The sequence below is a fragment of the Miniopterus natalensis genome, chromosome 12 (genome assembly GCF_054644295.1).
Source record: "Miniopterus natalensis isolate mMinNat1 chromosome 12, mMinNat1.hap1, whole genome shotgun sequence".
Lineage (NCBI taxonomy): Eukaryota > Metazoa > Chordata > Mammalia > Chiroptera > Miniopteridae > Miniopterus > Miniopterus natalensis.
This window is the reverse complement of record NC_142092.1, coordinates 22,607,059-22,624,325: the sequence shown is the minus strand read 5'-3', so window position 1 is coordinate 22,624,325 and position 17,267 is coordinate 22,607,059. Positions and strand designations below refer to the sequence as shown.

The 17,267-nt window shown below is 37.7% G+C and overlaps 1 protein-coding gene across 2 annotated transcripts in view; it reads right to left on the bottom strand.

Annotated features, from left to right (window-relative positions):
* Positions 1–16,702, bottom strand: part of PSIP1 (PC4 and SRSF1 interacting protein 1) — a 36,171-nt gene extending 19,469 nt beyond the window's left edge. The window contains exons 1-4 of one of the 2 annotated variants that reach the window (XM_087822650.1): positions 16,542–16,702; positions 15,788–16,009; positions 12,414–12,490; positions 1,171–1,309 (exon numbers count right to left, since the gene is read on the bottom strand). In XM_087822650.1, the coding sequence (XP_087678776.1) occupies positions 1,171–1,309; positions 12,414–12,490; positions 15,788–15,859 (288 nt within the window). In that variant the 5' untranslated portion in view covers positions 15,860–16,009; positions 16,542–16,702. The remainder of the gene's footprint in view (positions 1–1,170; positions 1,310–12,413; positions 12,491–15,787; positions 16,010–16,541) is intronic. The other variant, XM_087822652.1, reaches the window with a different exon arrangement.
* Between the last annotated feature and the right edge of the window lie 565 nt (positions 16,703–17,267).

Sequence of the window (17,267 nt, the reverse complement as noted above, 5' to 3'; positions counted from 1 at the left end):
TTCATACTTTTGGGTTTTGTGCATACAACCAACCAGAACTTTCACTGTGAAATGGGAAATTCCAAGTATATATGGTGGAAACTATTTGAAGATTAAGTAGGTAGATAGGAACAGAGGGTAGGGTGACCATGCTGGGCAATTTTGAGGATGAGAAAGACCATGAAGGTACAGTCACGGACACAGGGTTCAAGTGAAGTTATAAAATGTTAGTTTTAGGAAACAATTCAATCTCTTTGGATTCCCTTTACACAGCCAAGGCAATAATGATGGGAAGCCATTCATCTATTCTTACATTTATGCAACAAATATTTAGTGAATACCTATTCTGCCCATGACATGTAACAATGGACATATAACTTCTTTGTTCATGGAGTTGACAGTCTATGGCAATAAAGTACAGAAGCAATTATGATATGATATAATGAGTTTTTAACAAATAAGTTTTGGATGGTAAATTAAAGCACTAAGGACTATCTAATAGAACCCTGGAGCATCAATGAAAGATTTAAATGTTCCAGATGGAACAGCACCTGAAAAAGCTTTCAAAGTGAAGAACAAGCATGGCACATGCAAAGAACCAAAAAGAATACAGATTTAAAAGTAGAAAGTTGCAAATTTTTCAGTTTGTTGCTATCTTCTTTAGGTTTACTTATACTCTTCCTAGTGTTTACTACCCTCAAGTCCAATATAAATGAACAAAACCTGGTCACATGAAAAACAGAAAAAAAAAGGTTTAAGGCTAAAGAATAACCTGCATAGTGCTATAAGTACTTTTGTCACGTATTTAACCCATCTGAGAATCATATTCTAATATAATTTTATGGATAAAGAAATTAAAATGAATTAAGAAAACATACACCCTTCAAATTATAAACCTAAATTTAAGAGAACAGTACATATGGCTTTAAATTCAATAATATATTAAACTCTCAATTAGACAGAGTTAAATAAAAATATACCCAAGCTTCCTGAGATCTATTTAACCATATAGGCAATACTTTCATCAGTTCATCTAGATATAAAAGGTCAACATTCAACCTCACAAATAAGAACAATTTAATCTGAAACTAACATGGTTCTTAAATTAATACTTTCCTACCACTAGAATAGTGATTATTCCCCAACACCGTATACAAACTACTAAACTAAATATCATGTAATATGACGCACCTGTTGACTTGAAAATTTCACTTTCGGATTGTTATCTATCTCCCATAAACCTTCATTAAAGCCTTTTCGTTTATTTGGTTTTCCATACTTTTCCTTATTTTCTGAGTAAGGAAATATATCCTTTGGGCCTAAAAAAGCACTAAAAAAGGAGAGGGGGGAAAATTGTGAGTGCAAAGCAATCTCAAAATGTAAGTTATTAAATAGCACTACCATATGATGCAATTATAAAAATTCTTAATCTAATATGCATTAAAAACCTTACATAAAAGGGTTGACACAAATAATTATATTTAATTCTGAATACTTTCATTAAATTCAGTCACAAACTCCTACATCCATAATCCTATTTATAAAAACAAGCAAGTTGGGGGGCTGAGGGGTGAATGGAGGTGGAAGAGGGCATAGAGGGGATAAATGGTGATGGGAAAAATAAAATAGACAAGCAAGTTGCACAACAATGAGAATGTACGTAAGGGCACAGAGCTGTACACTTAAAAACTGTTAAAAATGGGAAATTGTTATATATAGTACAATATAAAAATGCACAAAAACTAAAACTGTGACATGCCTGCATTAATAAATACATTTAAATGCACTCCAAATAAGTTTTATTTCAAAGTAATTTGGTATATTGCGCAACTCATAAAACACTGCCAATAAAGTATATTACTATATGTATTTATGTTTTATATTTATACAAATAAATTTTTATTAAAAAATACGTTAAGGATTTTACTTTTTCAATAAGGGAATGAAATATTCTAACTGGTTCGTTGGTTCATTCATACACACAAGCAAGTCAAAAAATTTTTTAATGTATATTTTTATGGATTTCAGAAAGAGGGAGAGGGGGAGAGAGAGAGAGAGAGAGAAACATCAATGATGAGACAGTCATTGATCAGCTGCCTCTTGCACACCCCCTTACCGAGGATCAAGCCCACAAACCCAGGCATGTGCCCTGACTGGGAATCGAACCGAGATCTCCTGGATCATAGGTCGATGCTCAACCGCTGAGCCACGCAGGCTGGGCTCAACTCTTGTATTTGTGGTAACTATGTCCTATAAAGTCATCACGAATACTGAATTAGTAAATACAGCACCACTCCTCCAGAAAAACTACAAGGTAGGTTCCTGTGAGCCTCTGGTCACCTTTTCATCCACAAATCAAAATATATAACCTGTTTTATATGTGTTTCTGTTTAAAGACAACTTATTTAATAAGTATTGGTAATTCATTAACACTGAACTCACAGCCAACAGATTATATAACACATACTTTCTACAAAAGGCACAGCACAGCCTTCTTGCACTCAGGAACACTAAACAGCACTTCAACACTACGTTTGGGGGCCATTATAAAAGGCAAAACTACCAAAAAAGGCACAAATATGCAAAAAACATGGCACTATGTAAAATACAAGGACACTTGTTTACAGTATGAGCGCTTAAACAAAAAGGCAAAAGCACTGCCCTGTTTAGCCTCATCTAGGAATGTGTGCACCAAATTACTCTACTTTTTGCCATTTTGTACACTGAAATGACCATGAAGGCACCACAAGTATTGATTCGGAATTACAAATAAATTGTAATGAGAATTCACAAATATGGACTTCGCCAATGAAGAGATTGTGTTGTTTTTGTGTGTGTATACATACAGATGTACTTACCCCTTATATATCACAAATTCCTTATCTGCTGAAATTCTTTATGAATTGAGGACCTGCCCTGGCCAGGTGGCTCAGTTAGTTGGAGGACACCAAAAGGCTGTAGATTCAATTCCCGGCCAGGGCACATGCCTAGGTTGCTGGTTTGATCCCCGCAGGGTAAACACAGGAAGGCAATTAACATTTCTCTCACACTGATCTCTCATTCTCTCTCCCACCCTTCCCTCTCTTTAGTTTCAATAAGCATGTCTTTGGGTGAGGATTAAAAAAAAACACACACAAAAAAACTGAGGACCTAATGACTAGTTAACATTCCAGTTAGAATATTTTAAAAGCCTTTAAGATAAAAATTTCAATTATAATGAGACTTAGAGCTCTATTTTAATATAATCAGTGTATATAAAAGTGAGCTTTATTACTTAAATTCTGTAATTGAGGAATATTCATTGTATCCATGTATTTTAACTGCACATCAATTAAGACACACTTAAGTCATCTTATTTGATCTAGAAACTCAGACTTTTAATAAGCATCATTCATTCCTATCTAGTCTCAAATTAGAAAAATTAACACATTTAGTTAAAACAGTAGAACAATCCCTCCTAGATAATCAGTTTCAAATTCCAAGTAAATGACTTGAGTTAAACCTCCATCAAAAATAAAATATACTTTCAGTTAGAACAAAGCAAGTCAACACAAATTCTCTCTTAAAACCCTGTAAGAAGAAACTCATAAGGCCAAAGACAAGAGAGACATATATCAACAGAGATTTGGAAGCTGGAAAGAAGACTGAGAAAGTTGGATACCAAGCAGCAATGCAGAAAGCCAGACACCACCCTCATTTATAGTGCAAAATTCTCAAAAGGCTCAAAACTGGTGGCATCAGTAAGTTCAAGAAGTAGAAGGTACCTGAAATACTTAATAAAATTACAGAAAAATGTTTTAAATCCTCATACATGAGGCATTTTTAGATATGACTCTAAACCTAAAAGCTATTCAAAGAGAAGACTAATTCTTACTACCATGTTATTTAGTAGTTTATAGGTCTGACAAGTTAAATTTATACGGATTTTTCTTTTCTCAAAACAGGCAGGCCTCACTTTGCATGATAATGAGATCATAAAAATGACTGTACAAGGTAGTATTAACAATGGAAAAAATGATGATTGCTCCGTAACCTTTAAATATTGTCAAAAGCCCAGCTGGCATGGCTCAGCCACTGAGCATTGACCTATGATACAGGAGATCTCGATTCGATTCCTGGTCAGGGCACATGCCTGGGTGTGGGCACAATCCCCAGTAGAGGAGTGCAGGAGGCAGCTGATCAATGACTGATTCATCACTGATGTTTCTATCTCTCCCTCTCCCCCTCCCCCCCGTTCTTCCCTCTGAAATCAATAGACATTTTATATATATATAGTCAAAACTTTGAACTCTATTACTGACAGTGTGCAAGGAAATGAAAAAATAGCAAAGCTAATACTTAGTACACTGTAACTTAAAATATTAGAAACATTGAGATTTAAAGTGTTTCTTTTCTTTGTAAAACTTATCAGGAGTGGTTTGAACATTGCTTGCCCCCTTCTCATAACCTATGATATGGAGTGAGCATATTTTCTATGCTTTGGCAAACTGTCACACTCCTTTCTAAATATGATCAGCTTCCAACATTTCATCCTTTGCACTACACCTTCAGTGTTGTAATATATCTTTAATGTTTTTGTTGGCATCACTTCCTCTGAGACATCTTCATGTTATATACAGAAGGTTAAAAAAATATTCACACATAAAAAGGTGCACAATATCATTAGCTATCAGTGAAATGTAAATCAAAACCACAATGAGACACTATCTTTACACCCACTTGGATAGCTTTAAGCTTGATCCCCAGAAGGGGGTGTGCAGGAGGAGGCCAATCAATGACTCATCATCGATGTTTCTGTCTCACTCTCCCGCTCCCTTCTTCTCTCTAATCAATAAAAACATATTTAAAAAAAACAGAAACGAAAAAAACCTAAGTCTTGGGGAAGATATGGAAAAACTGGAACCTTCATACCCTGCTGATAGGAATGTAAAATGGTGTCAGCTGATTTTTTAAAAGTCTGGCAATTCCTCAAAAGATTCAAGTTACCCTTTCACCCAGGAATTTCACTCCTACAGGAAAGCAAACATGTTCACACAAAAACTTGTATACAAATGTTCATAGCAGCATTATTTATAATAGCAGAAAGTAAAAACAATTCAGACATCTAGCAACTGATGAATGGACAAATATGGTACATCAACACAATGGAATATTTGGCAATAAAAAGAAATTAAATACTATCACATGCCACTATGTAAATGATCCTTGAAACATGCTAAGTAAAAAACAGCCAGTCATTAAAGATCACATGTTGTACAGTTCCATTTACTTGGAATGTCCAAAGAAGCCCGGCCGGTGTGGCTCAGCAGTTGAGCATCGTCCAGGAGATGATGGTTCAGTTATGGTCAGGGCACATGACTGGGGTTGTGGGCTCCATCCCCAGTGAGGGGTGTGTAGGAGGCAGTTGATCAATGTCTCTTTCATCATTGATGTTTCTATCTCTCTCTCTCTCCCTTCCTCTCTCTGAAATCAATAAAGACATACTTAAAAAAAACAAACAAAACCCAAAAAACCACAAAAAATGTCCAAAGACAAAAAGACTAGTGGTTGCCTAGGGCAAGACAGGAGGGAAAATTAGGGAGAAATGGGAAGCATCTGCTAATGGGTACAGGGTTTCCTTTTGGGTGCTAAAAATGTTCCAGGAGTGTGCAAATAAAATGGCTGCACTACTATCTGGATATACAAAGATTTATTGACCTGTACACTTTAAATAGATGAATTTTTGGGACATTAATTATATCTCAATAAAGCTGTCAAAATATTTTTCAGTGAATACCACATCCTAGCAAAGAAAATAAAAATGATCCATAATTTTATCAACTACAGAGAGCCACTGTTTTCAGCCACTTTAGTTGTCTATATACACATAAATATGGAATTTTAATTTATATGATACTCATTCAGTATTTCTCAAATTAAAACAAATGTTCTCATATCAACAATTACTTAAGAGCTACACACTATTTCACTGAATGGCTACCCAAAATTAATTTGTCTATTGTTGGACCACTTTCTTTATCAAATTTTCTATTAAACAATAACTCAGCTATATTAAACAAACATATTGCTCAATCTCTGTACATATTTTGATAATAAGTTCTAAGTAGAACTGTTGGGTGAAAGGATATGCTTAAAACAAAACAAAAAAACCCATGGTGGATGAAAAAAAAATCCTCCCATGTGCTCGCCATGAAAAAGAAATAATAATTATGGGACATGATGGAAATACTAGCTAACACTATGATGGTAATCATATTGCAATATATAAATGTATCAAATCACTTACACCTCAAATGTACAAATTATATGTCAATTACATTTCAGTAAAAAATACTAACAACACATAGAATCCTCCCGGGGGGTGAAATCACAAAGATCTCATGCATAGTACCCAAATTAGTTTTTAGATAGCCACTGCTGGTCCCCAAGGGCACAACCTTATGTGGCTGTGGCTGATTCATCCCTCAAAGCACTCAGTTTTAAAATGACATACAAATCTCAAAGAAAACATTAAAACATTAACAGGTTTAGGGGTTGTCTCTAAAAATATGAGTGAAAATGTTTCCTTTGTAGAGAACTCTTTAATCCTCATTTTAAAGATCAGAAAACTGATGGCTAGAAAGATGAACTAACTCAGGCAACGGTCATCTACTGAGTTTTTAAACAGCAGAGACTCCTCTCTTTACAATGTTTCTTAAAAAGGCTTCAGGGTTTCCTTTATCCACTGTAGTCATTGAAACATCTACTAATACTGTCGCCATATCCTTATATGTAAATAAGAACTCAGACTTCAAATATCAATGTCAAAGCCCACAAGAACCAAGGCTAATATAAAATATCCTAAGAAAATAACAAATCATTAATATGGTACTAATTTTATAATCCTGAAGGAACTTAAATCCTGCAAGCGTGTTGTTACCTGGCATACTCCTAAAAGCCATAAGTGTTTTCCTGTGTATTCTAATTTTCAAAAATTTAAGTACACAGGAAAACAGAAATTTCTCTAAATTCACTTCTTTGTAAACAATGTGTATACCCATAAGTACACATATATCCCTCACAAAAGCCGTTATCACACTTAGAACTTTTCCTTTAAGGCAAACCCTAAGTCACATAAAAAAATGGGAAAGCTTGTCAGAGCTAAAGTACCAAACTCAAAACTGCTAAATATTCCTAAATAGCAAGTTCAATTTTTGAAACACTGATTCTAACTTGCTGTTTCTTTTCTCATTAAATCACAAAATATGACACATGCTGTTTTATAACTAGGCTTTGTATTTACAACAGCATGCATTCTTTTATAATAGAATATGCTTCAACTGAAAACTGAATATACATCCACTATGTGCCATGAACCTGCAGGTATAGAGATGAATAAACAGTTCCTCTCCTCATTATTTGGTATTAGGTTTATTTGAAACTACACAAAAACCCAACACCAGCACATGCAGCTTTGGCTAGAGTATAGAAGGTGTACGGAAGAACAAGTGCAAAAGAAAATCCTATTCTCTAATTCACTCCTTTATGCCTTTCTTGTGGACAGGTTATACAAAAAATTTGGACACCACCAGTACCTCCCATTCACCTTCCCTCCTAAAACTGTATATTAGGCAAGTTTTAAAACAGCCGGTGGGGGGAAAAATATTAAATAAATAAATAAATAAATAAATCAGCCTATGATGGAAAATTTTAAAGCACCTAGAACTGAGCATCCAACCTCTTCATATTTAAAAAAAATCAACACAGCCCGGCCGGGCCTGGCTCAGCAGTTGAGCATCGACCTAGGATCCAGGCGATTGGGGTTCGATTCCCGGTCCGGGCACATGCCCGGGTTGCGGGCTCGATCAATGACTCTCTCATTATTGATGCTTCTATCTCTCTCTCCTTCTCTCCCTTCCTCTCTATGAAATCAATAAAGATGTATTTAAAAAAAATAAAAATAAAAAAATAAAATAAAAAAACCCAACACAGAGCAGTAGGGAAATAAAAGCAGCAATCTTCATTTAAATTTTCTAGACTTTAGAGAAATAGAACTAGGTGAGAGTATTCCCTCAACTAACAATGACAGTAATTAGTCAGCAAAACACACTGCATGTCAAACAATTTAATAACACTTAGCAAATAATATGTAACATTATCTTTAATTAACAGCTGACATTTATTAATACATGTGATCACTGTTCCAAGAATTTATTTAGTCTTTATTTTTTTAATACTCACCCAAGGATATTAATCCACTGATTTTTAGAGAGAATGGAAGGGAGGGGAGAGAGGGAAAGAGAGAGACACATCGACTGGTGGCCTCTTGCCCCTGACCGGGCTGGGAATCAAACCCGAAACCCTTCAGTCCCCAGGCCAACACTAACCACTGAGCCAAACCTGCCAGGGCTGTTACAAGCATTTTTCATGTAATATCCTACCCCCAAATTGTTCCCATTTTACAAATAATAAAAGGACACAAGGTTAAGTAACCTGCCCAAGGTCATATAGCAGGTTAAATGGCAGTCAGGATTTAAAGGCAGCCTTCTGATCTAATTGGCTTAAACACTATATAAACGTTAGTTAATGGACAGCAAATTCATAACCAACAAATGATTTTATCTAGGGCATAGAGTTTTCAATCTAAAACCAAGTATTTAACAGCTACTATGCTCTAGGAACTTAAATCAATGATGACAAACAAAAAAACCACAAAGTCCCTGCTCTCCACAACTGTTCACTTGTGGGTGAAAGGCAGAAGAAAAAAAATTCAATCTTCATTGCAATAGAGAAAATAAGCATAAAAAGGAGGATTTGAACTAAGATCCAGACTTTAAAAATCTGAAGGCATTTTCCGACAAAGGAAAAACAAGCAAGAAGAACCTGAGATAAAGTATACTTATGAAAAAAATGAAAATGAAAAAAATGTGATGAGGTTGGAGAGGTAATAAGCATAGGCTAGTTCACATAGGGTCTCATAAACTGCATTTGTAGACAAAATTTGGAGGTTTTGTTTGTTAACATTCACAAAGGAGCCACTGAAGGTTTATAGACAGGGAAATGACATCATCTGACTGAAATATAAAGATCACTTTGACTACATATGCAGAGTAGAAACTGAGACCAAGATAGGGTTAGGACACCATCTGCAAGAGTAACTATGGCATGGACTTGAGCTATAGCAGAGGATATGAAGAGTGGACAAAGCAGAATGCACTTTAAGGAAAAGAGTAAGACTTGCTCACTACATATGGGGAGGAAGGGGGAAGATGGTAATATGTAACCACTGGGTCCATGTCAGTCTCACTAAGAATCTGTTTTGTTTCTTGGGTTTTGTTGTTGTTATTTTTTGTTTGTAATCCTCACCCAAGGATACTTTTCCATTGCTTTTCAGAGTGGAAGGGAGAGACAGAGAGAGAAACATCGATGTGAAAGAGACACATCAATTGGTTGTCTCCTGCACGCACCCTGACCAGGGCTGGGGATGGAGTCTGCAACTGAGGTATGTACCCTTGGCCAGAATTGAACCGGGACCCTTCAGACTGTAGTCAGATGCTCTAACCACTGAGCCAAACCAGCTAGGGCTAAGAATCTGTTTTGAAGATGTTAGTTTTAAGATACCTAGTATATGGTCAGAGTTGTATACACTTATTGTTGTCTAATATTCAAAACTTGTTGGATGAAATTTACTGTAAATGTCATAAAACACTAATTCAGACATTTTCATTAAAAAGTTACAAAAGGATTCTGCTCTAAACTCACAATAAAAATACCTTAATTTATACAATGTAAAAACACTCACTGTTAAATACTGGGAAAGGTATGATCATTTGTCATCTAAATTTAACATATGAATTATGTGTTCTATTAAAACTATAAGGATATATATAAAAGTTATAGATAAGCAGTTTCTAAATTGCCGTTTTATCTTCTATGTTCCTCCTTTCTCATCTCCCTAACTACACACCATTAGAATAAACTCCCGTTTATGCAAAATCCAAAATGAAAGGTGCAAATAGCCACCCTCTCGACTTTGAGTGGGGAGGAGGGGAAAGCAAATCACCAGACATCTAGTTTCTAAACACTAACCTGAAGTACAAAAAAAGTTAGGTCGCCAAACCAACAGACACAGCAGCATGGCCTTTCCAAAGATAAACGGTATACTTACAAGAACACTAAGGCACAAAACACTCTGAGTGCATTTTGAAATGAAAATGTATTATCATTAGCTTAATTTTAAAATTACATTCTAATTACTTGAATATATTCTAATTTCTTAAATATTAGTAATTCATTGTCTACATTAACCAAACTATGCTTATGGAAGTTTAGCTATTTGGTGTAGTTCGATTTAAAACTTACAGATACAATGTAAAAATCTTCATTTTTAAGTGTTGGTGAAGGTACGATCACTTTTCATCTAAATTTAACGTAAGAATGAACTATGTGTTCTATAAAACTGTAAGGATATATGTAAGAGCATAAAACTTACTTCATTTCAGAAAAAGTAGATTTAAAGAATTCTAAACTTGTAAAACTGAAAAATTCTAAAAAATGTCTATTCGCATTATTCTAGTACTGTTTCCAAATTTCACATGCATCAAAATCATCTAGAAGGCTTATTAAACAGATTGCGGGCCCCCACACCTCAGTTTCTGACTCAGTAGGTCAAAGGTGGGGGCCCAAGAATTGGCATGTCTAACTATAAGTTCCCACTTGATGCTGGCATAGCTTGACCTGGTACCACACTTTGAAAACTCCTGCTCCAATAAACAGTACACAAATATTTCATTAAAAGATACCTTTCCCTAATACATTTATGGAAGAGTTTTTAAATGGTGTATTATCCCATGGAATCAGAAATTCATTTCTTTTTTTTAAAAAATATATCTTTATTGATTTTAGAGAGGGGAAAGGAGAGGGAGAGAGATAGAAACATCAATGATGAGAGAGTCATTGATGGAGCCCGCAACTGGGCATGTGCCCTGACCAGGAATCAAATCCCGATCGCCTGGATGCTAGGTCGACGCTCAACCGCTGAGCCACGCCCGGCTGGGCAGAAATTCATCATTTCTTACAAAATTAAATATTTATTTAGAGGATATACCTGAACCCAACTCAAAGTAATTATGGTGAAGGCCAATACAATTCTAGACTCAAAACTATAAAGAAAAAAATTATGTGGCATTGTATGATACCATTAATATGGAATGTCCAGAATTGTTAAATCTAAAAAGACAGTGAAACAGTGGTTGTCTAGGGTTGGGGAGGGAATGAAGAATGACCACTAATAAGTATGGAAGTAAATATACTAAAACCCACTGAATTATACACTTTAAGCAAGTAAAATTTATGACACAAATTATATCTTAATAAAGCTGTAAAAAGAAATTACAGGAAAGTTCATATAGTAGCTAAGCAACATTAAACCAAATGTTGCCATTGTAGACTCCTAGGAATACATAATTCTAATTAGAATATCAGTACCTTTGTTTTTCCTAGTCCCAGATAAACAAGCATACTTTACCAAAATTATGGCAAATTCTAAACTTCAGGTCCAAAACAAGTGAGATTATATATATTTGTAAGTCCATTAAATTAAAGGTATACAGGATATTATTTTCTGAAATTAATGAGATAGCCCCTAGAGTAATCCTATGCACCTGGAAGTAACAGTTCACTATTCAGTTGTAATTTTTAAAATTAATTTGTTTCACCAAATCGGGTTCTCTGTCCACTTATCCACCAGGGGCAGCAGAGCAGTCACAGTGTCTCTCAGGACCACGTAAATACACACAGAGGGAACTATCCATCCAGATTTCTTCTCACCTTTCCCACAGTATACCATTTGGATGGCTAATATACCAAGCCTAAAACAAAGTGCCAGGTTGTCCTTATAAAAAGCACTTACACTAAATATGAATGCTAAATGCCTCAAAACTTAACACTTTCATCCATCGAGTCTTCTAGTTGCTTAGAGGATTCATATATAGCTTTCTTTTTTGATTAAGGAAACATCTCCTCCAATAAAAGTTAAAACCTGTAATTTCTAATTTTTCTACCCTAAAAATAAATTTTAAAAGGGAGACTTGAAGCCTGGCTGCGCGTGGCTCAGTGGTTGAGCATTGACCTAGGATCCAGGAGATCATGGTTTGACTCCTGGCCAAGGCACATGCCCAGGTTGTGGGCTTGATTCCCAGTTGGGGGCATGCAAGAGGCAGCCGATCAATGACTCTCATTAATGATGTTTCTATCTCTCTCTCTAAAATCAATAAAGATATATTTTTTTTTTTTAAAAAGAGGAGACTTGAAGACTTCTTCCAAAGTTTAAAGATGATTTTAAGTTTTCTATTCCTTTACTATTTTCCCTTTAAACTAATCTCTACTTGTTTTTCATTTTATGTCCAATGATCCTGGCTAAATTCCAATTTGCCTGTAGAGCTAAAAGGACTTACGTCTCATGAGTTCCAAAAAAGAAAATGGGTAGTTTGTTTGTTGGTGGTTTTACAGCTCCATCAGGAACTTCATCTACCTAAAAGAAAAATCAGAAAAATTAAAATATTTTAAATCATACACACCTCAGTACAACAGAATAAACCAGGAACAAAACATCCAAATGGGAACTGACATAATGTGAACTAGTTCTACAGGTCCATAATCCCTTATCCCTAGTTTTGAAACCCAAGCAGCTCTAATAACCAAGATATTTCTAAAAATTAATTTGGTGGCAAAACCTTATCTGACAGTGAAGCTATTCCATCATTTCTTTTATCTATCTCGTGTTTCTACAAATGCTTCTCTGCAGAAATATTACGTTAGATTATTATGTGCCATCACAGACCCTATCAGGAGCAAAATATGTGGTATTTATGTACCATCATTATCTTTCCAAAATCCCCAAATTCTGAATTTTTAAACATATCTGACCCTAAGCCTTTTATAATAGTGGAGTATAAACCTGTTCAAAAATCCTAAATGATATTTCTGCAGGTGTTATGTCTAAAATATCTGTAATACTTGTTACTTTCCCTTATTAATAAAGGGAAAGCAGATCTCATAGTTAAACCCATCAGGCAGTAGTATCTAGTCAGAATTTAACAACATTTATATTGTATTTCATTATTTATTTAAACTTTGTAATAACATTTTCCCCCTAATTTCAAAGGTGCTTTAATTTAAAAATCAGCTGACTTTGTTAAGAAGCAAACATCAGAGGGCCTACTACGCTCAGCATGTATTAGTAACATGTTGAAGAGAAGACCATGGGGATGATTTGACTGACAGTCTGAAGGTTTCAGGCATCAATAGGATCATTACCACCCAACACTCTTAGGGATTTTCCTCATGTATACAACAAATAATTATTTCACCTGTCATTTCAACTTTATGAGAAGGTCTCAAGAATTGTGAAAATCTTTATATTCTCTTAAGATTAGGGATATTTATGCCCGGCTGGGCGTGGCTCAGCAGTTGAGCATCGACCTAGGATCCAGGAGACTGGGGTTCGATTCCCGGTCAGGGCACATGCCCGGGTTGCGGGCTCGATCAATGACTCTCTCATCATTGATGTTTCTGTCTCTCTCCCCCTCTCCTTTCCTCTCTCTGAAATCAATAAAGATATATGAAAAAAAAAAAAAGATTAGGGCTATTTTGTCAAACCAGTTCATAAGCCTGTTTCAGCTAGCAAACAGCTTTAAAAGTGTGCAAGTGTCTAATACCCACAGAGTTTAATAAATGTTAGGTTATTTTTTTAAGTTGACTTTAAAGATGATTAGGATTGGTACAGGATTACAAGAATGTGCAAGACATAAAAAGTAAGTTTGGGATATGTAAATAGAAAATGTTAAAATCAAAATAGGAACAGATGATTGTCACTGTCACTGCTGAGACCTTAAGTACATATTCTAAAGTCTCTAAAGCAAAGACTTCAAATTTGTAAGATTGGAAAGACAACAGAAAAAGGAATGAAATTCTTGGACATAGATATTACATCAAAACGAAATTCATTTGCTTCTAACAAAAAGAGGAGAACAGGAAAGACAAATGTCCCATTCGATACAAATGAACTTATTAAATATAGAACTTATTAAATAAGGAAGAAAAATAGTCTGGCCCTCCTCAGGCTACTTTATTTTGCTTTTATCAGTACTAACTCTTACTTATCTAATATATTGAAGCATGTGGGGAAGATGATTTGGAAGAGATTATTTTTAAAACATTTTCATTTGGCTTTTAACTGTATTGTGGCATAGAAATAGAAAATAGGTGTACCCCATCATCTCAGATTTTTTAACACCTCAAAATAAATAAGGGTGCTAAAACTATGAGAAAAGTATCTTGGAGGGGCCTTAAACCTGCCAAGTTTCCCTCTGCTCTTTTAAAACATGAAATAACGTATTTTGTAAGTGTATGACTATGGACTAAGAACCGTGGGGGTATAAAGAAATTCAGTTTATGTCTATTGCCCTCAAGACGCTTGCAATCTATTTGGAAGTTAAGGTAGGCACATAAGAGTTAAAATAAGAGGTTATCAGAAAGGAAATAAGAGTGTGAAATATATAGACAAGAAATATGATTGAGGATTGTTCAAGTAAGACTCCACTGAAAAGGTAGCCTTGATAGACTGGGGGGGGGGATTTTTTCAGATTGGGGAAAGAAATTGTAAACCTGGGTCTTTAAAGAGCTAGATGGGAAAAATCAAGAAACAGTAACATTTTATATTTGGAATAGCACTCAGCAACTTCATGATCCTCTGTAACCAATGGGTATGTTTCCTCCGGCTGCCACAATTTTAATTATCTTTAAGATACAACACCACTCCTCAAAGAAGAGTAAATTAGTGGAAATTACAACTTTAGCGTATCAAATTTATAAGTTTTTGAGCTTACTAATCTAATGGATCCTCCACATTTTTTTAGGTTCCATCATTACCTTATAACCCAAGTCCTAACATAAACTAACAAAAATATCTCTTTTTCTGAAAATGGCGCTTATTTAGACAATCTCAATTCCTAAATCTCACAAAAAACACCCTGGGTCCTTAATCACCTGTACCACTAGATGTGCACCCAGGAGTCTCCGTCTACTCCTCCGTTTGCCCCTACGAAACAATCATAGACGTAAAACAACTTTTTCAAGGTCATAAGGCAAACTTCGTGAAAAAACAAACAAACATGAAAATAAATTTTCTACACTCTCCTTCGTGCTAACTTACTGTACAATATTCATGACTATCTAGTCCTAATCTCTTTATCAAACAAGCAAATCATCAATTACAAAACATGAAAAAGACCTGTATATCCAATTTAAACAAGCAAATCATCAATTACAGAACATGAAAAAGACCTGTATATCCAATTTAAACAAGCAAATCATCAATTACAGAACATGAAAAAGACCTGTATATCACATATCTTTTTTGACATCCAAGAGTTTGTATAGTTTCCTTTGACATTATACATTTTACTCAAAAATTTAAAAATGTCAATGTTTCACTGATTTTTAAACATAAAATCCGTACTTATTTTCACCTACAATGAAACATTAACTGGCACCATATTTAAATATTTCCTACTAAGAAAACCTGCCCAAGTGTGTCCAAAATCAAGCCATAGGGAAATACATTAAGTATGTAGAAACACCTGGATTTTTATAACTACATGGGAGATTACAGGGCAAAAAATAAAATGAAAGGTCGGCTTCCAAATGCGACTACGGGAAAGCCAGAGGGAGAAAGAACACGAGAAAAAAAAAAAATTAAGAGAAAGGGTAGGATGCAGGCCTCTAAGGAAGGCAGCACAGCTAAACGCGAAGGCTAAAAATCACTTACTCGAGCTGGCCAATGAGGATAACCTTTCATCTTCGCGAAGATGAGGTCTCCAGGTTTGAAATCGCGAGTCATGTTTCGTGAGGCGCGACGCGGAGGATCCGGCGCCGAAGACCAGCGAAGAGGCGCGGCGGCGTGGACGGCGGAGGGATGCGGGGTGGTCGACGGGAACGGAGGTTCCGGGGCCGCGGGAGCCGCAGGATGCCTCGGGGTGTTCCAACGCGCCTGCAAGGGGAAGCGCGGAGGGCGGTTAAAGCTAAGAAACCCGAAGGGAGGGGCCTCCGGCGGGGCCGGGGGAGGGGGAGCACCGGGGAGGGGGGCCGAGGAGTGGGGGTGGGAGAGTGAGGGGAGGGCCGCCTCCCGCTCCTCCCTCGCGAGTGCGCGGCCTCCGCAGCCCCCGAGCCACCCCTCCAGCTTCCGCAGGTCCGCCGTTCCAGGGCCGAAAGACGCCACCACCTGAGGCAGAGATGCTTCGCAGCCCCAATTTCCCCTTCCTCCCACCCCATCTTCCCTCTAGCTTTTTCCCCGGTGTATAAGCCCCAAGAGGGAGGGGTCTGAGGGGAAAAAATGGCAAAAGAAAGGAGAACCTTCCCTTTCCATCCACACACGACTCCCCCCCCTCCCCCCCACGACCTGCCTCCCGACGGTCGCAGCCCAGGGCCACCTCGGCTCCGCGGCGGGCCGCGGCCGCTTCCCCGCTACAGCCAGCAGCGAGGCCACCGAGGGGGGGCGGGGCGAGTCTCCGCCGCCCGCTCACCTGCCGGGGCTGCGGGCGCTGAGGCTACGGTGGCGGGCCGGCCGCCACTGCCCGCGTCCACGCAAGCCACCTGCGCCACCAGCTGCCGCAGAGGCGTCTCAACCGCTCAGAATCGCAACCGCCGCCGCCGCCGCTGCCGCCACCGTCGTTGCGCTGCTCCCGCGCGGCTCCCGCTCGGCGCCCGCTAGCACTGGGGCGGGACCAACTGCTCGCCGAGGGAGGGGGGACATCACAGCACCCGCGTAAGGTGTGTGGCTCGGAAGCGGAACTACAGAAGGCCTTAAATCCCCAAGTTCTATTTTTTCGTAACACTTACGGCCAAGTGGAGGGAGAGACAGGTTCGAAGGGAAAAGATACGGGAGAAAATCGATCGGCCGCCGTGGCCCCCCCCCGGGGCTTTGTAGAGTGGTAGGGCCCGGCCCTCCCCTGCTGGCTGCTCTGCGTGTGTGTATTTGTATGTGTACTGTATGTAAAAGGCCGGGAGGGAGGGGACGATTGTTGTGGACGAGGTTTTGGAGCTGGTATCCGGGCCTCTAGCCCTTGGCTGTGTTAGGGGGAACCTGGCAGCCTAAGCTGCATGTTCTTGCATCGTTTCCCAGGGTGTGGAGCCTTTAATGCTGCACTTGCGCGGTTTGCACCATCCAAAAAAGAACTGTGCAAAAACCCGTAGATGAAATCCGAGCATGAGGCGGCGGCAGGGCGTGCGGCTTGTAGGCCGCTTACACC